General features: G+C 41.0%; 2 protein-coding genes across 2 annotated transcripts in view; one reads left to right on the top strand and one right to left on the bottom strand.

The window, feature by feature from the left end:
* Positions 1–847: 847 nt before the first annotated feature.
* golph3 (golgi phosphoprotein 3) lies at positions 848–11280 on the bottom strand. Its single transcript, XM_037777589.1, has 4 exons — positions 10805–11280; positions 7510–7641; positions 6153–6267; positions 848–4942 (listed from the first exon to the last, which is right to left on the bottom strand). The coding sequence occupies exons 1-4, from the start codon at positions 11012–11014 to the stop codon at positions 4518–4520; spliced, it is 882 nt and encodes a 293-aa protein (XP_037633517.1). The 5' UTR covers positions 11015–11280; the 3' UTR covers positions 848–4517.
* Positions 11281–14484: 3204 nt separating this feature from the next.
* Positions 14485–21620, top strand: part of pdzd2 (PDZ domain containing 2) — a 47058-nt gene continuing 39922 nt past the window's right edge. Inside the window, 1 exon segment of the mRNA XM_037778663.1 lies at positions 14485–15052. The gene's annotated coding sequence lies outside the window, so the exon portion shown is untranslated.

The raw sequence follows: 21620 nt of genomic DNA, 5'->3' as shown, positions 1-21620 counted from the left end.
TAAGTTTCAGATGTGAGCAGCCAGGCTTCAGATTGTGCAACAATTAACATAGTTCCCTGTGAACCCGCTGTTAGCCCCGCCTCCAGAAAAAGCCCAGTGTGCTCTGATTGGCTTGCGAGAAAAATATGCTGCACCTTTGCAAAGGTAGTTCTCAAGCTGCAGGTGATATATTCCGCATGTGACAAAGGACGGGGAGCCAAATCTGAATGGCTTGTTGACTCACATGATTTATGATCCAGACAGCCCACAAATGTTTGGAACGTTCACTTCACCAACTAGCTGTTTGACATTCCACACACGAGTGTTTGTACTTAAAATGACTCGTCACACTTTATGACATGAACTCTTGTGTCACAGTAACATGGGCGAACATGCAATCACGTATCTTGTGTTTTATATCTGCGATTGAATTAATGGTCAATTTGTATAGGTTTGTTTTCATAAATTCTAATTATATCCACTGGGATTCAATGAGTTATATACTGTTTATATATATTTTTATAAAAAAGCAAAATTTAAAAGCATTAAAAGTCTGTTATGGCAGGAAAGGTATCACATCATGTGCCAAGGTGAGTGTGAATCACTCTCAGTAGAGCATAGCCTAGTTGATTTGTATTCCACAGTGAAATTAATGGGTCCAACTGGTTAATATGTTGCAGGTGAAACTCAGGAAAACACTTCAGTCACACGCACACATGCACCCACACACACACACACACACACACAACTGCACATAGATTATAGTCTATGACCTCATAAAATCAGTAAATTGGCATGAGCTAAACCTGAGTCCTCACATGGGACAAAGTTGTGTTCACAAGCTTCAAATAAAACTTAAAATCAGTTGTATAATTAGGCACTTCCAAGCTCTGGGTTTTATTTTCTAGGGTCAAAGAAAGTACACAGACTAGAGGTCCCTTTATTTAGATAACATATATAATCTCTCATATTCACTCCACAATTTGAGGTGATTTTCTGATGCATAAACCTCTCGGTCACCTCTTCTCTTCTCCCACACGATCACTGACTGATCGCTCCCAGCCGTTTGCTACATACAATATCAGAAGGGAGGCTTATCTGTAATAAAGCAATGTCTTTCACAAGATCCATGAGGTTGAGTAGCAAAAAGTTGTGTTAAAACAGAGAACAGTCAAAAAAACAGATGCAGAAAATAAAAGTCATAAAATTGAGGCAATATGAAATTAAGAGCAAGGTATGGTTCGTGGTGAAAAAGGCGTCGATGAATCTTTTAGAGCACAATGTCCGACCAGCTGAACCATGATAGACTTTGGAAAGCTGACAGTGCAACATGTGACAACATGTCCTTTTGAGTTTGTGCCCCGATACAAACACACAAGTATATACATCAACATCTGGAATGTGTGCCCATCTTTTGATTCTTCTGATTAGACTTTGGTGAGCAGTGTTAGATAATCCGTCATTCCATCATTTTTTTGAAGTTTAGTAAATACAATGGATTTATTTTGAGAGCATTCACAAGTTTAACTGCAAAGTAAGACTGTCTGCACACATTTAAGCATCGCTGGCAGTTTAGCAAATGCACTTGTTTTTCCAACCAAGCCCGCGCTTACAGTACATGAGAAGATCCAAATATCTATTTCAGATCTGTGCATCCAAGAGCTTGATAGGTCTAGAATATGTTTAGCCAAACTTAACACAGACTGGAAGCAGGGGGAAACTGCTAGCCTAGCTCCATTAAAGGGGACATATCGTGCTCATTTTCAGGTTCATACCTGTATATTTGGGTTTCCACTAGAACATGTTTACATTCTTTAACGTTCAAAAAACACTTTATCTTTCTCATACCGTCAGTCTGAATGTACCTGTATTCACCCTCTGTCTGAAACCATTTTAGTGTCTCTTTAAGCCCACCCCCATCCTGAAAAGGCCAGTCTGCTCTGATTGGCTTGCAAGATAAATATGGTGCACCTTTGCAAAGGTAGTTCTCAAGCTGTGGGTGGAGATACTCGGACGGGGGGCGGTATATTTCACAGTTTGTGGGTTGGTAGACACTCCAGATACCCAAATGGATGTGCACAAGCACTGACAAGGTGAGTTTTTCCTGATATGTCCCCTTTAATTGAAAAAATACACCTTTCAACAACTCTGAAGCTCTCTGATTTACATATTATATATACTGTGTGCTAGCTAGTCAACCAGTTGACTCAAGGATTAGTTTGTTGACAGTGGTAGACAGGATGCTAACCTCCACAATGAGGACACAACTTTTGGGAGGCTGTGTTCACTGCACACAGCGGGTGTTGGTTAAGAAATAGTTCCCTAAAAACATGTCATTTTATGTTCCTGTATGTTTAAATATAGCCAATATTTTATATCAAATCACGTAATTGAGACAGTTTTGGAAAATGCAAGACTTAATTTTCATGTTTGAGGGAGCTATGGTGGCAGTATATGTGTGATCCAGTCTGTTTTAATGTGAGTTAACATGTCCTGAACCTCTTTCTGTACTGGAGGAGAGCTGAAATTCATATTTATCTTCACATTCATAAGCATATTTTTTCACAAAATGGCTTGAAGCCGGCGTTTTGTTTCTAAAAAATCAAGTCCAGGTAGCATACGCAAACCCAAAAGCTGAGGAGAAGATCATCATAAATGCATTTATTCTGCAATAAGACCTGTCGATTACTTAATTTGTGATTATATTTAAATTCACTAATAAGTGAAATATATGTCTATTTGAATTTTGCTAACAAAGGCAGCAGACATTGACTGGGTATGCTTTCCTGAGTTTCTTTCTGCCACTAAACTTTTTCAATTTGATCTTCAACAGCCACCAATGCAAAGAGTTTTTTTTTTTTTTTTTTACCCCATTCAGTATCAGCTAACACAGTTAAAGCTGTGATAGCTGATACCATCAAATCCCAGAAATTACATTTTTAAAACCCATTTGTTTTATCAAGCAGATGACATTGAACCCGGACAAAGATGTGTTTGCTTTCAACTGTTACCATTCAGATATTACATGGTGGAAACCTGAATGTAATTTTGTTTATATATGACATGCATACATTTTGACAGTGCATCTAGAGGAGATACAATCCGAGTCCTCCACTAAAAGTCATGTTTTATTCTCAATTAAAAAACAAACAAACTACTGGCCAGAGGATATTAAATACAGTACAACCTATATTCACTTAAATATGACAGAAAGGTTCATTAATATTTTTATTTTTCCTTCCATCACCATACGTTGCCATCATAGCCCCATCGATTCTACATGTTTTCAGAACTTAAAAATTTGTATTATTCCAGCACTATTTTTACCCAATGCCCTAAACGAGACTGTCTAATGATGTTCTCCAGATTTTGTCTTTTCATTTTAAAAAGTTTTTTCCCCAAAATATTTAATGTGACTGATGTCTAGGTAACTGATAAGTCACACAAGTCGGCACTCCATGTTCCCGGGACTGCATGTGTCCATGCATGCGTAGGCTTATTGCCCTGTTGACGAACGAATGATCTTCCACACAACTTTAGGCCAGAAGGGATGGAATGTAGGGCGGCACGGTGGCTCGGTGGTTAGCGTGGTGGCCTCATACCGAGAGCGTCTTCAGTACGAATCCAGCAGGCAGTTGTGCGGAGTTAGGGTTTTCTCCAAGTGCCTGCATGGGCTTTACCCCCACAGTCCAAAGACATGCAGCAGGTCAAGTGAACTGGAAACTCTGAATTACCTGCAGGTGTGAACGGTCAGCCCTACGATATACTGCTGACATGTCCAGGGTTGACCAGTGTGAACTGGGACAGACTCCAGCCCCCTGCGTCCCTGCACAGGATGAGCAGGTGTACTGTATATATAATGGATGGATTAAGAGGCATCAGTCTACTCAGACTTTCAGATCTGACAACGTTAGTTTTCTCCCAGTCCTTGATTTGAAAGTCATAGAATGCTGTGACACCAAATACATCATATCCATACACTTCAAATCACAGTTGGTAGAAGACTTGACAGGAATATCAGCTAACCTTCCGTTCCTATACAGCATCTCTGCCCTGTACATGGATCTGTACATGTACATCACGGTTGGTTATTTTATGCTTAGGTGTGCCAGGATGCTACCTTCAGTAACCTGTGCCATACATACCGTACCTTTTAGAAACAGTTCCAAGGATAGACCCAATAGAAAATAAAAAGGATATGAATCGACATCTTGACTTCGGCCTCACCCATATCATCACCAACCACATCCAAAGTTCCATGAGAGTTATTATTTTTAGTAAAAGTGAACAAAAACGACACATGGAGCGGAAGGGGGGGAACGGGGCTGTGAAGGATCGATGTGGATAGTTCTCTGGAAGGAAAAGAAAATGACGGAGGGAGAGGGATGAGGAAAGAGGGCAGCCCATTCCAAAAGTCCAGGCAGGGGTAAACTGTAATTCAGTCAAGTCACCATGTTGGGGTCAGTACTCTGATTCCTACCCCAAAGTACAATGCCACTTGAATGCCACAACTGCTTGCTATCCTCTTTGTGGTAGCCTCATTTGGTGAAGGCTGCCACCACGGACCATAACAGCTCGTTGGCGTTGGCCTTCATGCTCTCCCCCTCGGGCTCCAGTTCGAGCAGCTGCCGCACTCTCTTCATGGCCAGGTCGTATTGGTCGTCTAGCAGCGGGGCGAAGGCATTTTCCAGGACATCAGAGGAATGGGCTAAGTAGATGAGCCCAAGCAGCCGCTTGTCCATTCGCTGTGGGTCATTCACCCACTTGTCCAGTACGGCCTCCTGGACCTTCTTGATGAGGCGTTGCTTAATGTTGTTGTTGGTCAGAGGATGTGTGGTCATGTCGAAAAGCAGGAAGTTCTGCTTCTCGGTAGTGAGGACGCCTTTTTCCACCAAGTTTTTTGCCAGCCGCTCACGGACGTTTCGCAGTTGATAATGAAGCTTCAGGGGGTTCCACGTCTCTCCTATAAAGAGGAGCCAATAAAACAACAGACAGTTAGGAGACCCACATAGACTCATTTATCTTTTTAGGGGGGTACAGGGGAGATGGCAGCTCAACAGTATATGTCACATAGAAGCGGTGTACATCATCTGAAAGCTGGGAACCTGAAGATTATTATGAGATGCCGCTCAGCACGGTGTTTCAAGATTTTCTAGTCATGAATCTGTAATACATACTGTGTTTTGCTATTGCTATTCAAATGTCTAAAGTTTAGAATGTATAAGAGCTTAGAACATTATGATGGAAGTATTATAGGAATGCACGATATTGGATTTTTGCAGATATTTTCCAACTCATTTTGGCCGATTGCTGATGCCGATATACGCACATATTTTTCCACCAAATTGCAGAGAACATCAAGTTTCGCCTGTAGTGGAATTAACATATTATTATGCCTACTGATATCGTGATGGCCCACTGGCAGATGCAGACATAAAATACAATGCTTTTCAAAATGTAGGCCTACTGGGCAAAATAAGAAAACTACTTAAAAACAGGGCTCCAGACGAATGTTTTACATTGGTTGCACTGGTGTGCATACAGACCTGTCAGATGTCAGGCACACCGGTGAAACCAATGAAAATGTTTAGTCACACTCTGAAGCCCTGTAAAACATGCCATATGTATTTGTATGTAACATATCGGCCTGTCATATTGAAGGAAATGTTCATTTATGGCCGATGTTTCAAATTTAAGACTTTATGTGCCAATACCCATGACGTGCCGATATCACAGTGCATCCTTAAAGTATATGATGTCATTCCCATGCTCAATTGTGTCTAAACATTTTTGACCACTCAAATTGATACAAATGTTTAAGAATCCCTCCAGAAGACCACATTAAGACACCAAAACCTTGAGGAACACCATAGAAAAATTCATGCTGTGATTTGGTTTCAAAAACTTTCGACATTTGGAGATTTCTACAAGAATTGCATTTTTCAGCGATTGGATGGCGAGCACTTCTGTTCTGGAAACTGCACAGAAACACCCATTTTGTTGTGTTTTTAAATTTAAGATTTTTAATCCTTCATCAGTCAGATATTATTTGGTCACAAAGGGTTTTATAGTTGTTGCATCAAGTTGAGAATCACCACAAAGTCTGACAGCATTGTCTCTTTACACATACACAACCAGTGTGGGGCTGGTGCCGACGAAGCAGCTGAACTCACCACTGAGCAGTTCGATCCAGCTCTGCACAGTCTCTGGTGGTTGGGTGTCTTTGATGTGTTTTAGGGCTTCATCCAGGAGCACATCACCTGTTGGAGCATCTGACTTACATATCACCTGCCAATCAGAACGATGACAGCCAGTTACAAGGTGTAGTTACCAGAGGACAGTCGCTGAAATAAGGCACAGAATTTCCCTTTTCTTTTGATTCCTCAAGGCTCTGCTCACATCACACACTGAAACTGCTAATTTGTATTCTGTGTGCTTTGCTGGTCACTTGCTCAACTACAACTGTAATCAACTGTCATTATTGATTTATTTGTCAATTACTTTTTCTGATTAATTGTTTGGTCTATAAACAAGTGAAGATGGTGAAAAATGTAGTTTCCTAGAAACCTTGGTTGACATATTTAAATGTATTGTCCTGTCCAACCAACAGCCCAAAACCCCAAGATATTCAGTTCACAATGTCAAACAGAGAAAAGCAAAAAATCCTCACATTGCAGAAGTTACAACCAAAGAATATGGGACATGTTTTGCTTGATTAAAATTTTAAAAAAACAACTGTTGTTAATCAATTAATTGGTCTGCAAACATTATGAAAATAAATGGGAAACTACTTTGCAAAGTCCCTCATTCACTTTCACTCTTCAATTCATTTTTATGTAGCCCATATTGATGAAGGAATATTGAACAGTTAAAGATGCTAAATCCAATATCCAGAGCATTAATATAGCATCAAACAACTATTTGCTATGTAAAGATATAGAGGAGTAATGTTTGAGCAGAGAATGAAGTCGCCCTCCCTCTGTGTGTGTTGTAATCAGAGCTTCTCCTTGCTTTGTTGACATCGCCAGGCTGGCCGTGCGTGCTTTTAGTGCATATTCATGCATGTCAGCATGCCCCACTGGCTATCTCACAGCCACCATTCTGCACTCATACAGCGTTAACTCCAGTAATAGAATCAAAACTTACATGAAAGCATGTAGGCCTTTGGCCAGACAGTGCAGTAGTGATGCCAATAGTGTGCGCTGCACATGTGATAGGAGATGCCATAAAACCTAGTATTGATTTCTATGTGTATTTTAAAACAAGTTCACTATTAAAAAGGTACAAAAGTGTGCAAAATTCCTGAGCTTAACTTCCCTTGGAAACTTTCCAGAAATTTACCGACCCTTTGCAACCCAAGAAGAGGTAGTCATTAGGAGTTTGTTGGAGTTGGTCATGCCTTTTTGAAAATAACTGTGCAGTTTACTGTACATGTTGATGCTACACGCACATGAGCTAAGGTGAGGCAAAAAAAGAGCACCAGCAGAACCATTTATTTAGCAATAACGCCAGCAGAAATACGTCTCCTACCTTCCTGGCCAGCAGACCTTTCCTCCTCATGCCACAAGCCTCCAGCTGAAGACGTCCTCGCAGGGCCAGTTCAATCAGCATGCAGCCTCGCAACCCTGATGAAATGCAGTCATTCCAGAACGAGGTGTAGCCCTGCATCATGGAAACACGGTGTCCGGGTTTGTCAAAAGGTTACCATGCAATCACAACAGTCCAGTACTAGCAAGAGAGCTCACTAGACCCAGATTGGCTGTCAGGAGAATTCCTGTTGGTCATGCTAATAAACCCAGTGAGTAAGCATGCTAAATGGAACAGATACAAATCTAAAACAACACTTTCAGGTTCTGTCAGTTACAAATATTTTAAGCACCCTCAGATGATGCTACAGTACAACCTTTTGGCATCAGAAGTATGGCACCAAATCTTTACTCACTGGCCCAAACATTATAGCTGGCATTACATTTTGACAACATCACCTGTTTAAATGCATGTGTTCCTTCAGGCGTCTGACTACAGACTGAATTTAAAACTGAGATAGACTACTGCAAGTTAGAAAGCAAGTCATGGCCATTAGTGAATGGCTTAAAAACCCTCATCTTTGATACTGACAAATTGCCAATAGGTTGTATATGAACATGACAATTGTTGGTATGATATAATGACATAGTAAATAGTGATTTGTACTCAAATCTGGAGGCACTGCCTCAGTACCTTGTGAGGCCATATCTGGCACACATGTAGCAGCCTAATTAAAACAAGAGGAAATCTGAAAAGTAAGTTTGATTCAGCCTTATATACATCAACAGGACAGCAACCTTCTAATCAATCTATTATGTTTTGTGTTGATGCAGCATAACAAACCAGAGCTAATCACAGTATTGCTCTGCGTCTCTACTCAACAAACATCCAGCAGTGTTGTGACCATGCGTTGTTGTGCAAGCAAGGAGACATCTTGATGTAAAATGCAAATATGCTGGTTACTTAGGTACGGTATGTACATTGTTATGATGAGCAGCGTCAGGTGTTTTCTCTCGAGTACTGTTATCAGTGTTGGCTGTAAGATTTAAATGTGTCAGTCAAAATTTAATATAGAGGGATTAATCACAATATTTTGACATTGATAAAAAAAAAAAAAAAATCTTCCTTGATTGGTAATTTGCAGTGACTTGTCACAGATTTGTTTTGAATGTTTATTTGTCTTCATGTTGTAGTGTTTATTTTACTGGTTTGGAAAGGAAATGGACTAGCCACCTGTTGAAACTTCAAGACACATATGTATACAGTATCACTTATCACTTGCCTCACCTTGCTTAGACAAAGATGATCTCCATTCAGATGTTAATGAAAGTTCTATAAATCACTGAGTGCACTGGTGATCATTTAGATGCGTTTTAGATTAATTTGTAAATACTGGTTTTCACTTGGGTTTTTTTTCCCTGTTGATCAGTGTCAACAAACCCTCCACTGGGATACGATGTGGTAAAAAAACAAACAATAACCAAAACAAATATCAGAAGGAAATGGTGCAAGGGGATACCAATATATATTTTTTGTTGGATGTGAAACGTTACCCCTCTTATCTCTATCTCTAGTGTCCTGTTAAATCAGTGATAAGGTCACAGCAGAGAATGACCCAATAACAGCAAAATAGCTCCAATGTGCAACATTCCTGGGAACTTACATTTATACCAACAGATCATTAACCCATCTGTTTGAGTGTCACTGACCACTGTTTGTAATGGTGTTCTGTGTATCCCGCTAAACTAACTCACTAGCCTTAGTGCAGGGGTCTGTAACCTGTGGCTCGGGAGCCACATGCGGCTCTTTAGCCCCTCTCGAGTGGCTCCCTGTGGATTTTTAAAAATGGAAATGAATAACTGCTTATTGTTTACATTTTCATTTTTATTTATCATTGTTGTAGGTCTATGGTACGACAGTAAGACGGGGTATTAGGGCCACATTGAGGGAAAAAAAAGAAGAGGATAAAGTCATAATATATCGAGAAAAAAGTCAAAAGTTGAGAAAAAAAGTTGTAATATTACAAGAATAAAGTCATAAGTGTAAGAGAAAAAAGTCGTTGTATTATGAGAATAAAGTCAATATTATAAAGTAGTAATTTTACGAGTTGTTTCCTTGTTTTCTCGTAAAGTTATGACTTTATTCTGGTAATATTACCATTTTTTTCTCATAAAGTTATAACTTTATTCTCGTAATATTACGACTTTTTTTCTCGTAAAGTTATGACTTTATTCTGGTAATATTACCATTTTTTTCTCGTAAAGTTATAACTTTATTCTCGTAGTATTACGACTTTTTTCTTGTAAAGTTATGACTTTATTCTCGTAATATTACAACTTTTTTCTCGTAATATGACTTTATTCTCGTAATATTACGACTTTTTTTCTCGTACAGTTATGACTTTATTCTCGTAATATTACGACTTTATTCTCGTAAAGTTATAACTTTATTCTCGTAGTATTACGACTTTTTTCTTGTAAAGTTATGACTTTATTCTTGTAATATTACGACTTTATTCTCGTAAAGTTATGACTTTATTCTCGTAATATTACGACTTTTTTCCTCGTACAGTTATGACTTTATTCTCGTTATTCTGGTAATCTCAGATTTTTTTTCCTCAATGTGGCCCTAATACTCAGTAGTACATTTGCACTATGGCCCTCACTGCATTAGACTTATACACTATATACTTAGACTATAAACTGTGTTACCTTCATCACAATGCTGGAATTGTTTTGCGGCTCCTGACAGATTTTTTTAATTATTATTATTTTGACTAAAATGGCTCTTTTGATAGTAAAGGTTGCTGACCCCTGATCTAGTGTAACGTTACCGAGAAGCACAAACAAGTCTGTCACAAGACGATGTCAAACTCACGGACCATTGAGTAAATGTAAAAAGATCCCTTCTCCACATAACCCGTGTTTCGCCAAAAACACACGAACCAGCTCGGCCTGCAGCTCTTGAGGCCCATTATTGTTGTTAGCTGCAGCTAGCATCATAGCTAACAAGGCTGCTAACGTTAGCTCCAGCTGTGTCGGCTAGGTGAATACAGCTAACGTTAGCTTCAGCTGTGTCGGCTAGGTGAATACAGCTAACGTTAGCTTCAGCTGTGTCGGCTAGGTGAATACAGCTAACGTTAGCTTCAGCTGTGTCGGCTAGGTGAATACAGCTAACGTTAGCTTCAGCTGTGTCGGCTAGGTGAATACAGCTAACGTTAGCTTCGTGTAACACCGTCTAACCGTTAATATTTACCTTCATGTTACAGCGTTAGACACCAGGGTGTATCTGCTATTACCTCTCGGTCCTTGAGTCCCAGCAGCAGCACCTCCTCCATCAGGGTGAGCCGTGTCTCCTTGCTGTCCCCGGTGTCCTCCTCGTCCAGCTCGTCTCCCCGCCGCAGCTCGAGCTCCTCCTCGCCCGGCGGACGCTCCTTGTCGGCGGCGTTGCGCGAGGCTTCGGTCCGCCGCTGCACAAGGCCCGAGCTCCGCTGAACCAAGGAAGTCATGACTGTCTGTGTGTCTGTCTGCCGGCAACTCAGCGAAACAACGACGAGAAAACAACACGCCTCGGACTGCGCTGCCCGAGATGTTTACCTCTAGTACTTGTCGTCGACCATAAAGCAGTTACCTCGAGTGTTTAGCGAGTCGACTACTGCGGCCTGAGCACCCTCTTCTCATCTGGAGTACTGCTCTCTCTCTCTCCTTCCTTCCCTTCGTCCGCAGCACTGTAATGTCTATCTAATATGGCGCCGTGTGGTGAATGTGCTACCCAACTTATCCAGCAGGTAGAGGCCGAGATCACCTATAACAGGATCATCAGAGTATAACTTTAAATTACCAGCTATAATTTCATAAACAAATATAGCTATAATATCACACTATTGTAATAATTGTAGTATGCATCATGTTGCCCATCAGCGCCGTCACACTTCTATATGAACCTATTATTAAGTGTATCTTTAATAGAACCCTTATCATCATCAGGTAAGCAATTAATTATTTCAGCAATAAACTCCATCTTATAGGCTAATTATGCAATACAGCCAAAGAACTTAAATTCACGTTGAGTTAATCATGTACTACTATTATTCCTTTAGGTCACCCAAAATTGTCCTAAAAAACTTTTGGAGAATCTGTCTCTGACATTTAGCAAATCACCATCTGGAATTCAAGATGAATGTGTCTTCAGAGACGTCCTGTAGTGATGACAGTACTACTATATACTGTTACTATTTCTCCTGTGCAAGCCATAGTTGTTCTGTAGGTTGAATATTGTAATTTAAAGTGGCAGTAGGCAGTATATTTTTGGCATCATTGAGCAAAAATTCCATAATAACCTTTCATCATATTGTAATTCAAGTGTTCTGAGAGAAAACTAGACTTCTGCACCTCCTCATGGCTCTGTTTTCAGGCTTTAGAAAAACTAGCCCATGACGGGAGACTTTGACCAATCATAGGTCCTTGCATTGAGAGAGCTTTCCTATTGGCTCTGCTCCGGTCATGTGACCGGAATTTGGCGTTCCTTCACCAGATTTCACAATGGGTGGCGTCACAAACTTTCTCATTTTACAGCTAAACCTTGCACTACAAGATGATTCTGAAAACATTTGAGGAGAGAAATAGGCATTAACGTAACATAATATTGATTCATATTTAATCAGCGCTGCCTATTTGACAGATTGGTCGGAATTCGCGAATGATTGACAGCCGGCTCTCATAGAGGGCAGCTGGACAGCAGACCTCAGATCAGCTCTTACTGACGCTCTGTGAAATCTTGCAGATGCAGTTAGGAGCACCGGAGGACACAGTAGCAGATGATTTTTTTCAGGTTACCCGTTTCATATACTACTGTCACGATATAGCGACCGTTTTATAAAAGTAACTTTTTTAAAGTATATTTGCTCCAATCTCGCCTACTTCAGCTTTAATTAAACAAAAAGAAAATTCAGTATAATGTTATTTTGCAATATGAGTGAGTGAATGAAAACAAACATTCTGTGCGTCCACAAAATCCGTCTCCCATTCATTGTTTATGGAGCAGCTCCACACTTTATACTTGATGACATCACAAGTTTGAGACTTACTTGGTTACTCTGGTTTCTGGCTTCGAGAGACGGTAGCTCATGTTCACAAATTAAATTTTCCTAAGCCATGGAAATAATATATTGGAATTATTCATTTAGGTGGTGTTCCCCTTTAATAATGGTATTAGTTAGTAATAATAATAGTAAAATGTAGGTACAGCTTGGTGTCTTCTAAATATCTATTAGTCCGTTGGCTCAAAATATGATATCCTCCTGAGACCTGAAGAAAAAAATATTTATTTAATATTTTCTTTTACGTAATTTAATTGGGATGTAAGAAACTTATCACAAAAGCTTTTTTTTTTCTTTCAATAATGTTTATTTATTTTTCACAAGGTTATTTTTTATAACGTCCCTTGTAGTGGACATTGGGTCACTTTTTTCCCCCCAAAAAAAGTACAATAAAAGGTACAATTTGGTAACGATAACATAATAATTTCTCATTTGATGAATATTGGAAACAAACATAACCCACATGTTAAAACCTGCTCTATTGTCTGGCTCGCTTCCTCCTCATCTCTTGACAGCTCAATGTCTGACTCTCCCTCAATAATTACAAAAAAATCTCTGGCTATGGAGATGGTTGAAAATGAGTAGAAGCAAGTCCCACTGTCCCCCAAGTTCCACTGTCCCCTGCAAGGGACACAAATGAATTGCTGGGTTTTAGGAGGATGTTATGATAATTTTGTGTGAATTAGTGATGTGTCGGCGCGAACGAGTTGGTTCAAAGAGCCGGCTCTTTTAAGTGAACGATAAAAGCCAACTCCCGTACAAGAGACGTTTTTTTTATTTGTTCTTTAATTAATTCAAGGCAGAATGATAGGACGATCTTCTCCGCGACATGGGCACTCCATGCACTGACTGTGACTGAATGTTGTGTTAATGATGTCCAATGATTAACAATCAGGTGATGACAGACAAGGATCATACCATCAAGCAGGGCGGGCTTGGGGTGCGCCTCGCGCTGACGGTCTACAGGTACAAAGCAGGAAGGAGAGGAGGAGAGAAAGAGAGAGAGGAGTGCGGTGCGCGAATAGCAGACAAGATGAGAGTGACAGTTGGAAACGAAGCAGCATGTAAAATGATGGTATTCTGGAAATTATACGGTTTTGTATAATTATATTGAATCATTTAAGTGATATAATGTGCACACATACCCAGTCAACATGCTGGGGGTACCTGAGTACCAAGTGGATATGGGCCGAAAAATGGGCATCTTATCTGGGGCCCACTTGGATCAACTAAGTTGGTACCACATGGGCTCCCATGTGGGTTACCCAAGTGGGTCTTAGTTGGGTCACTAATGGGAAATTTGTGCATGGGCTCAGAATGGGCAACACAAATGGGGCCCACTTGGGTCAACTAAGTTGGCCCCAAATGGGCTCCCCATGTGGGCTTCCTGTGTGGGTCCTAATTGGGGCCGACATAGAAACTGTGGACAAACCCACTTACAACCCATATTTCTGCCCATGGAGTCCCCATGTAGTACCCACATAGAACTTAAAGCTGGGATGGGTCTTGGGTATGTTGCCCAGTTGGGGCCCACATAACACCCATTGTAATCCTGCATGGAATCCATGTGGGCAATTGACATTGGGTCATTATGGAACCAGCGGACAATCCCATGTAGGGCCCATTTTTCAGCCCATTTACTACCCACATACAAATGTTGGCTGGGTACTAATCACAGGTCAAAACAGTGCTAAATTTGGCTGAATTATAAAAGGCAGAAGTGGTAAAAACGAAGAGCCGTTTGTGAGCCGAAAGAGCCGGCTCTTCTTGGTGAGCTGAGCCAAATGATCTGGCTCACTAAAAAGAGCCCGACTTCCCATCACTAGTGTGAATGTGTGATGGTTGTTATAGTGCCAGAGGCCTCCACTAGGCTCCGCCACATCACTGTCTGTCCACGGGGGTCTGCTCTGCTTGCACAGCAGCAAAGAGTAGATAATAGAAGCAGCATTCAGTGTGGACGGAAGTGGTGCCGGAGAGGAGGAGGAGTTCAGAGCAAAAACAGCCGTCTCAACAAAATGTGGACATGCTGACTCCTCCCTCCGCCTGCAGCCAGAGGAGCAGGGCGGCCGAATGAGAGCTCATCTATACTCCCCTAAAGCATATCATCCATACCTGAGGAGATTCACGACTAACGCAGCGCATTAATGACTGTCATTAAAGACACTTTTCCTCCCTTCTCGGATGGTTTTCTTCCTGCGGTGGATATCTGTTGAAGGAGTTTAGGATTCTGAAGCCACACTTTTTTTTTTCTCCAAGCTCTCAACGTACCACTACTTTATTCCTGCACGGATTTAACCGTTTAGAAATAGTAAATGTGTAGTTTTGGGAGGACCAGATAACCTCGGTATCTTTTTTTATTTATTTTTTTAAACCTGAAAACTTGGAATCTCCTAATGTTTTTAACCTGGAACTGGGAGCCATCGGAGTGCATGGCCATGTAGCCCAAAGGTACCGTGTATTATCATTTAATGACTTTATCATGCAGTCTGACCATATTGCAATAATAGTGACGCTAGTGCAGCTTAACTATTTTCCCATCTGAGTGTGTTAAAAGTGCGTGTTTTTCACAGAGACAGATGGTTAGGATACAATATAAAAAGATAGGAATAAAAACAGTTTTGTTGGTTCCATTCAGCTTTATAGTGGCCTATACTGGCTCTCTTGACTGTATTAAAATCAGAATATTAAAATGTGAGCACTGGCTGAAATTAAAATGTAACCTATTGTGGAGGACACTATGACTTTATAGCTTGAAAAACCTCTTAGAACTAGTTGTGTTTTGTCATGTCAGCATGCAGCCAGGGGTTTTTCTCCCTTGACCACATCTGTGTTTCTCTTAAGGGAGTCTGCTTTGTATCAATACATTCAGTTAGAGTTTATCTACAGTTATGTGAAGGTGAATAACAGAAGGTATGAAATGCACCAATTTGACAGACATTTAAAGATAGAAAAATAGGTAGGTAGGAAAAATTTGTTTTGGATTGGTATGACTTGTGCATTCCTGCTGAGGAAATCTCTGCTCTCTGTAACTCCATTCAGTGTTTTTCTCAAGCTTTTCTTTTGGCCACAGCTTCAACATGACTTCACTATGAAATAATGTGATAGCTTTTACATCTAGAGGCTGCCATCCAGGCTGCTCTGATCATTCCCAGCCTACCACCTTCAGGAACCAGACAGAACCAGAACCAGACAGAATTTCCACTGACAGCTGTTTAAATCGCACAAATCTCTCGCTGTTTTTTTATGTTGTAAACTTATTAATGGTGTCTATAATGATTGATCAAGGCCTACCAGTGTCCCTTTGAGCTTGCCGGTTTCACTATAGGCAGATTAAGATCAATGGATCGATAACTAAAAACAACATTGTTTTCGTCCTGTATACTCCTTTAAAGAGCCTCTTGAGAACTATTTTTGTCAAGTACAATTCTGCTGTCACATCAGCTTGGGGAAGACCATTTTGCTCTGGGTTGGTCTCCACCAACTCCTGAGAAAAATATCTGTCTCTTTAGCTGCTAAAGTGAAAGAGTGAAAGACGGAGACTGAGGAGACATAGGTCAGAAGAAGACAAAAGGGGGGACAGTATCATATATTGTTCCTGGATATAAAGATGTGTTTTACAATATTAAAGCAAAGGACGAAACAATCCAACTACTAGTGAAACGGAGAGCAGTAGGCTACTGCAGTGCTGGCTAGTGGCACTAAAGAGGAAGAGCTCTCCGATACACTGGCTCCAACTGCAACCGACTCTGTCTCCCCATTTCCCGTCCTCTCCCCTCTCTGATCACCTGTCTCTCCTCCTCTGCTGTCTCATTCAGATTGTTCAAAGACAGGGTCGCTAAGAAAATAAATGCAGAAAGCACTATCTGATTCTTAAGCCCACATTATAGCATACTTGCCAACCTTGAGACCTTAAAAATAGGGAGGATTTCAAAACCAAAGCAATGGATGTGGGGGAGCACTGCAGTACTGTTCTCCATTTCAGCGGCAGTTTATGAAATGGACTGTTTTGTCCTTAGTTTTAACATTGTAAAACTCATCTTAACATCCAGGAACATTACAATATTGTCCCCCCTTTTATCTTCTTCTGTCCTGTGGCTCCTCAGCCTCCGTCTTTCATCGTCTCTACTGTTGTATCTGTGTAACTCAGCCGAGCCAACCAACGTCGTGACGTAACGTTTTTTTTCTTTGAAATACTTACTTTTGTCACGTTTGTTATATAGTTGTTCATTAGAGTGGAAGTCCATTTAGTAAACAGCTTAACTTGGTTAATTGCTTCAGTTCCACTTTAAAGCTTTGTGTACATTGCAGGCTGAGACAGCTCCACAATGATCCTGAGAAACACACAATAATGAGAAGTATTAAGAAGGAAAATAGTTTGTTTTCTCTTCATCGAGTTTTGGCATTGGTGTTCCACATTACTGAATGTGTTTTCAGGCTTTGGCTGGGTTACGCTTGGTGTGTGTGTGTGTGTGTGTGTGTGTGTGAGAGAGACAGACAGACAGAAATGGAAAGTGAGGGAGGAGAGTTGTGATATTAAAACATTGGCCACAAGTTGGACGGGTTCTGGTGAAAAGTTTTAGTTGTCAGGACAAGGCTGGAGCTGAATGACTTGGCCTGGGTTCAGTAAATGTAAAAGTAAATGATTGATTTATTTTTTCATGTCTGTCCAAAACCAAGTTAGTCAGGTGTCCATATAAACATTGTCATTATAGGATATCCCTTCCTAACATGCTTCCAATGAAAGTGATGGGGGTGCGTATCCAATTACTAACACTGAAATTGCATTAGACACCAGTATGAACAGGAGGAATGATTACAGCAAACAAAACCTGTATCAATATACACAAGGGCATGTGGGTATGTGAACTTATCCTTTAAATGAAAGGCGTGTCTAGTACTTAAGGAGGCATTTGTTCAGATGGGGCCAGCAGAGCTGAGACTGGAGGAACACTGGTTGCCAGAAAGCAAGTTTTTACAAGTACACACAGTGCTTTAAAGGTAGTACATGACCCACCTCTCTTATAAGCGGATAAACATATTCCTTAAATGATTTTTTTTTTCATACATTCATAAGCAATCATATCAGTTAGTTTGGAGCATTCTGTTAACAGTAGAGAGGATTCTTTTAGAACAGGTATTCATCAGGGACCCGCATTTCTGTCTATGGCCTCAATATAGGTTACAGATTCTGTAATCTTTGCACTCCCACCGACCCACGTTTCTACGTGTTGGTCCCCAGATTCAGTAGCACTCCTGAATGTAAATACAGATTCAGATATAGATTCGCCTCTAGTAACATAAATTCAGTTGAAGACGCAGCAGCTCAAGGTGAAATTGTTTCAGTTTGAACTTGATTCAACTTGTTTCAACTCCGCAGCTGTATGACTCCACCTGATGAACAGTCAGAAGCAAAACAAGATGGCCTGGAGCAAAATAAGGGACACACCTGTAGATGCTATAGTTTTTAAATTATACTATCAGCCAGACACACACACACACACACACACACACACACACACACACAGAGTTGGTGTGTACAAGATGCACACTATACAGAAAGACTGATGTTGTAATATTCACACCAATACAGCGAGGTGAAAATTGTCCACTCCAGTTCAAGACCGAATCAGCCTGCTCTGCTCTGCCTCTGCACACCGCTCACATAAACTGCTGACAGCAGCTCACCACGGCCTGAAACAATAAATATCTCTAATCCCTGGCATGTTCCAGTTCCCTTGTCCAGCCTCAGAGCCCTGAATCAGTTTCACTCCCAAACAAACCACGTCCTATTGGACATGGTTTATAACAACGTCAACAACTTGTTAAAGAGAAGAAAGGAAATGCTGCGTAATAACTTTAAACTAACATCATCCTGATGCAGACGCTCTTGGGTAAAATAATGTGTTAGACTTACTTCAGCCTGTTTGACCTGCAGCGCTAGTTGCGCTTCTCTGCTTGTGTGGTGAGTGTTTCTCAACTCACCTGATTTTAATTGATTTGAGCTGTTACTTTAATCCCATAAAGTGTACGTAAGATGTGATTGTCACCTGCTGAGCTGATTCAGACAGATGCTGAGGGGCCTCGTCTTTCCCCTGACGGTTATTGTTACATTTAATCATTTAGATTTATTCTGACAATAGGGATGGTGGTCTCTATTTCAGGGGAGGTAGAGAAAAATGTGTTTTGTTGAGGCAGATGGAGAGTGTGAACTGTGGAGGGCAGGACTAATGACATGTATTGACAGCTCACCAACTGCTCACATTTACGTAGAAATAAATAAACTGTTCTGTGTTAAGACTAAAGAATATTGTTTCAAGCAGTCAAGTTCTTTTTCCCAGAATGGCAAGTTTTGGGAATACCACATTTTATTGCAAAATAAAACAGTTAAAGCCTAATTACTTGAGATTTTGGACAGAATAGTGTGGCAATTATTTGTGTTAGTATAAGGTTTCCAACACTGCTTAAAGGCAGAGTATTTTAATACCAATTTGCTATTTTTTCCCCACAAATTATAAAAAAATAGCAAACGGTATACTTAAAATGTTGTTACAATATCAACTATTATTGGTTTTGCACCAAATTATGGTTGGTAAAACTGGGGCACATACCACTAGAATTGATAGACTGGTGTTTGGACCGCTAATAAGCCATTTTGAACCTAATGCAATACAACAATTTGTTTATGAAGTGTTATAGCCTCTAAGGAAGCGCTACCTTTATCCACATTCAAATTCCTGGTTATCAGCTGGACAGGCTGTCCATCCATCTGTTTTCAGCTACTTATCCATAGCTGGGTCACAGCGGCAGCAGGCTAAGCAAGGTCGTCAAGACATCCCTCTCGCCAGCAACTTTTCCAGCTCCTTCTGGGGGATCTCAAGGTGGATCTCTCCGGCGTGTTCTCGGTCTACCCAGGGGTCTCCAAAAAACTACAAAGGAAGGCGCCCAGGAGGCATCCTGATCAAATGCCTGAACCACCTCAAGTGGCTCCTTTTGACACAAAGGTGCAGCGGCTCTACTCCGAGCTCCTTACCCTATCTCTATGGCTGAGCCCAGCCGTCCTATAGAGGAAATGCATTTCGGCTGCTTGAATCCGCAATCTCATTCTTTTCGGTCACAACCCAAAGCTCATGACTACAGGTGTCTTCCGATTCAGCTCCCTCTGTCAGTACCGCAGACGCTGTCCCAATCCACCCGTCGATCTCACGCTCCATTTTACCCTCACTCGTGAACAGGACCCCGAGATATTTAGACTCCTTCACTTGGGGCAGCAATTCACTCAAGAACTCCCTCATTCATAATTGTTGTTTTCGTAAATTGTTGGAAGCCAAAATTTGATTTATCGCCCATCCCTAGCGGTCTGATGAAGCCAACAGAACCACATCATCTGCAAAGAGAAGCAATTCTGAGGTCCCCAAACCGGACACTCTCCTCTCCCCAGCTGCGCCTTGAGATCCTGTCCAATACCCACTGAAAACATGTTTGACTTCATGCCTAGACATGGCTAATCATGGACACAGTTCTCACTCCGGTTATATAAGGACCGGATGGCCTGGTACCCCATACTCCAGCATTGCCCCCACACAAGACACTGGGAGGACCTGGGAGACACGATCTTTAGCCTTCTCCAAGTCCACAACACATAGACTGAATGGGCAAACTACCATGACCCCTCAGGCTCAGCAGTTCTCCTCTCCTCCTGAACACAGCCTGAGCCAAACCCTGCTTTCTCCTCCTGAATCATCTGACAGTTTACCAGAACTTCCTTGAGGTCAACGGAAAGTCCTTCATAGGCTCCAAGAACACCTCCCACACCCAAATTTTTGTTTCAGTGACCGCGACATTTGCCTTAGGAGACCCTACCACGAGCTATTCCCCCCGACAACACAGCTCCCACGCACAAACCCCTCCACCATGATAAGGTGGCCGTTCTTGGAGGGGTGGACAGACTGACTACTGAATATGACAGAAGTGCTCACCTACTGCTCACATTTACTTAATAAGTAAATCTTTCTGTTTTTACTTGAACGCTAAAACTAAAATCAGGTAAAAAGGAAGTTAGGAAAAATATCACAAAACGGCTCCGGTCATTCATAGCAATAATAACAGGTAAAACATCTTTGCTGGGAATGATGATGTTTTTGTTTTAAAAGTGAAACTATCCTGTTATGGTGGGTTTAAAATAGTTCAGTTTTGATAGTCAGTCACCAGCTGATTGAAGGGTCCATAATGGATCCCATTAATGGTGTTTCACCCTTTATTCTGTAACAATGTGACATTTCGGATGTACGGAAATGGGACTTTTTGTAATCCTTGGCCATATGGCGCCTTGGGTAAGACCAGCGTAGAGGGGGAGGGGTAGGATGAGACATGTAGGTCAGCCTGAAACACAGAACAATAAGTAGGGGACTAATCCGTTTTGTTAAACTGTAAAGTAGAGAAATTTGTTCACCCAACAAAACAAACCACCATCTGAGTGTGCACATCTTGAGAAACACGTTGAGGCTTTTAAGTCCGAGGATGGTTGTCTGTGTATTAGTGAATATAAAGAGGTGCGGTATGGTGTAGCATCAAATTTAGGGAGTTCTGGAAGGTACTCCATAAGTCTGAAGGACAATATTAGAGATAGGAGGGAAGCAGAAACCTACTTTTGCATATGACACTGTATAGCTACTGTGATTACTTTCCAAAAGTTGTAAAACCTGAAGTATAAACTGCTTTACAGTATCTCTGTGTCTGATTTGAAACTGGACTTAAAGTCCAGGTAAAGCAAAAATAAATCTGTGTAGATATATAGATGAGTTTGTCACACCACAGAAAAAAACTGTTATTAACCACCCAGACAAATTTGAATGATTAAAAGAAATTGCCAAGTATATAAAATTAGGTATCTAAATCATGAAAAAATAAGCTCTGAAATGCTGGGGGCGTGTCTGCTGCTACTTTTGCAGATTGTTAAGAGAGACTTCTGGTTCAGCCCTATGTTAACTTGAACGGGGATGGAATAATTCAATCGTGC

Source organism: Sebastes umbrosus, chromosome 8 (genome assembly GCF_015220745.1).
Source record: "Sebastes umbrosus isolate fSebUmb1 chromosome 8, fSebUmb1.pri, whole genome shotgun sequence".
Classification (NCBI taxonomy): Eukaryota; Metazoa; Chordata; class Actinopteri; order Perciformes; family Sebastidae; genus Sebastes; species Sebastes umbrosus.
This window is presented reverse-complemented; position numbering and strand designations above follow the sequence as displayed.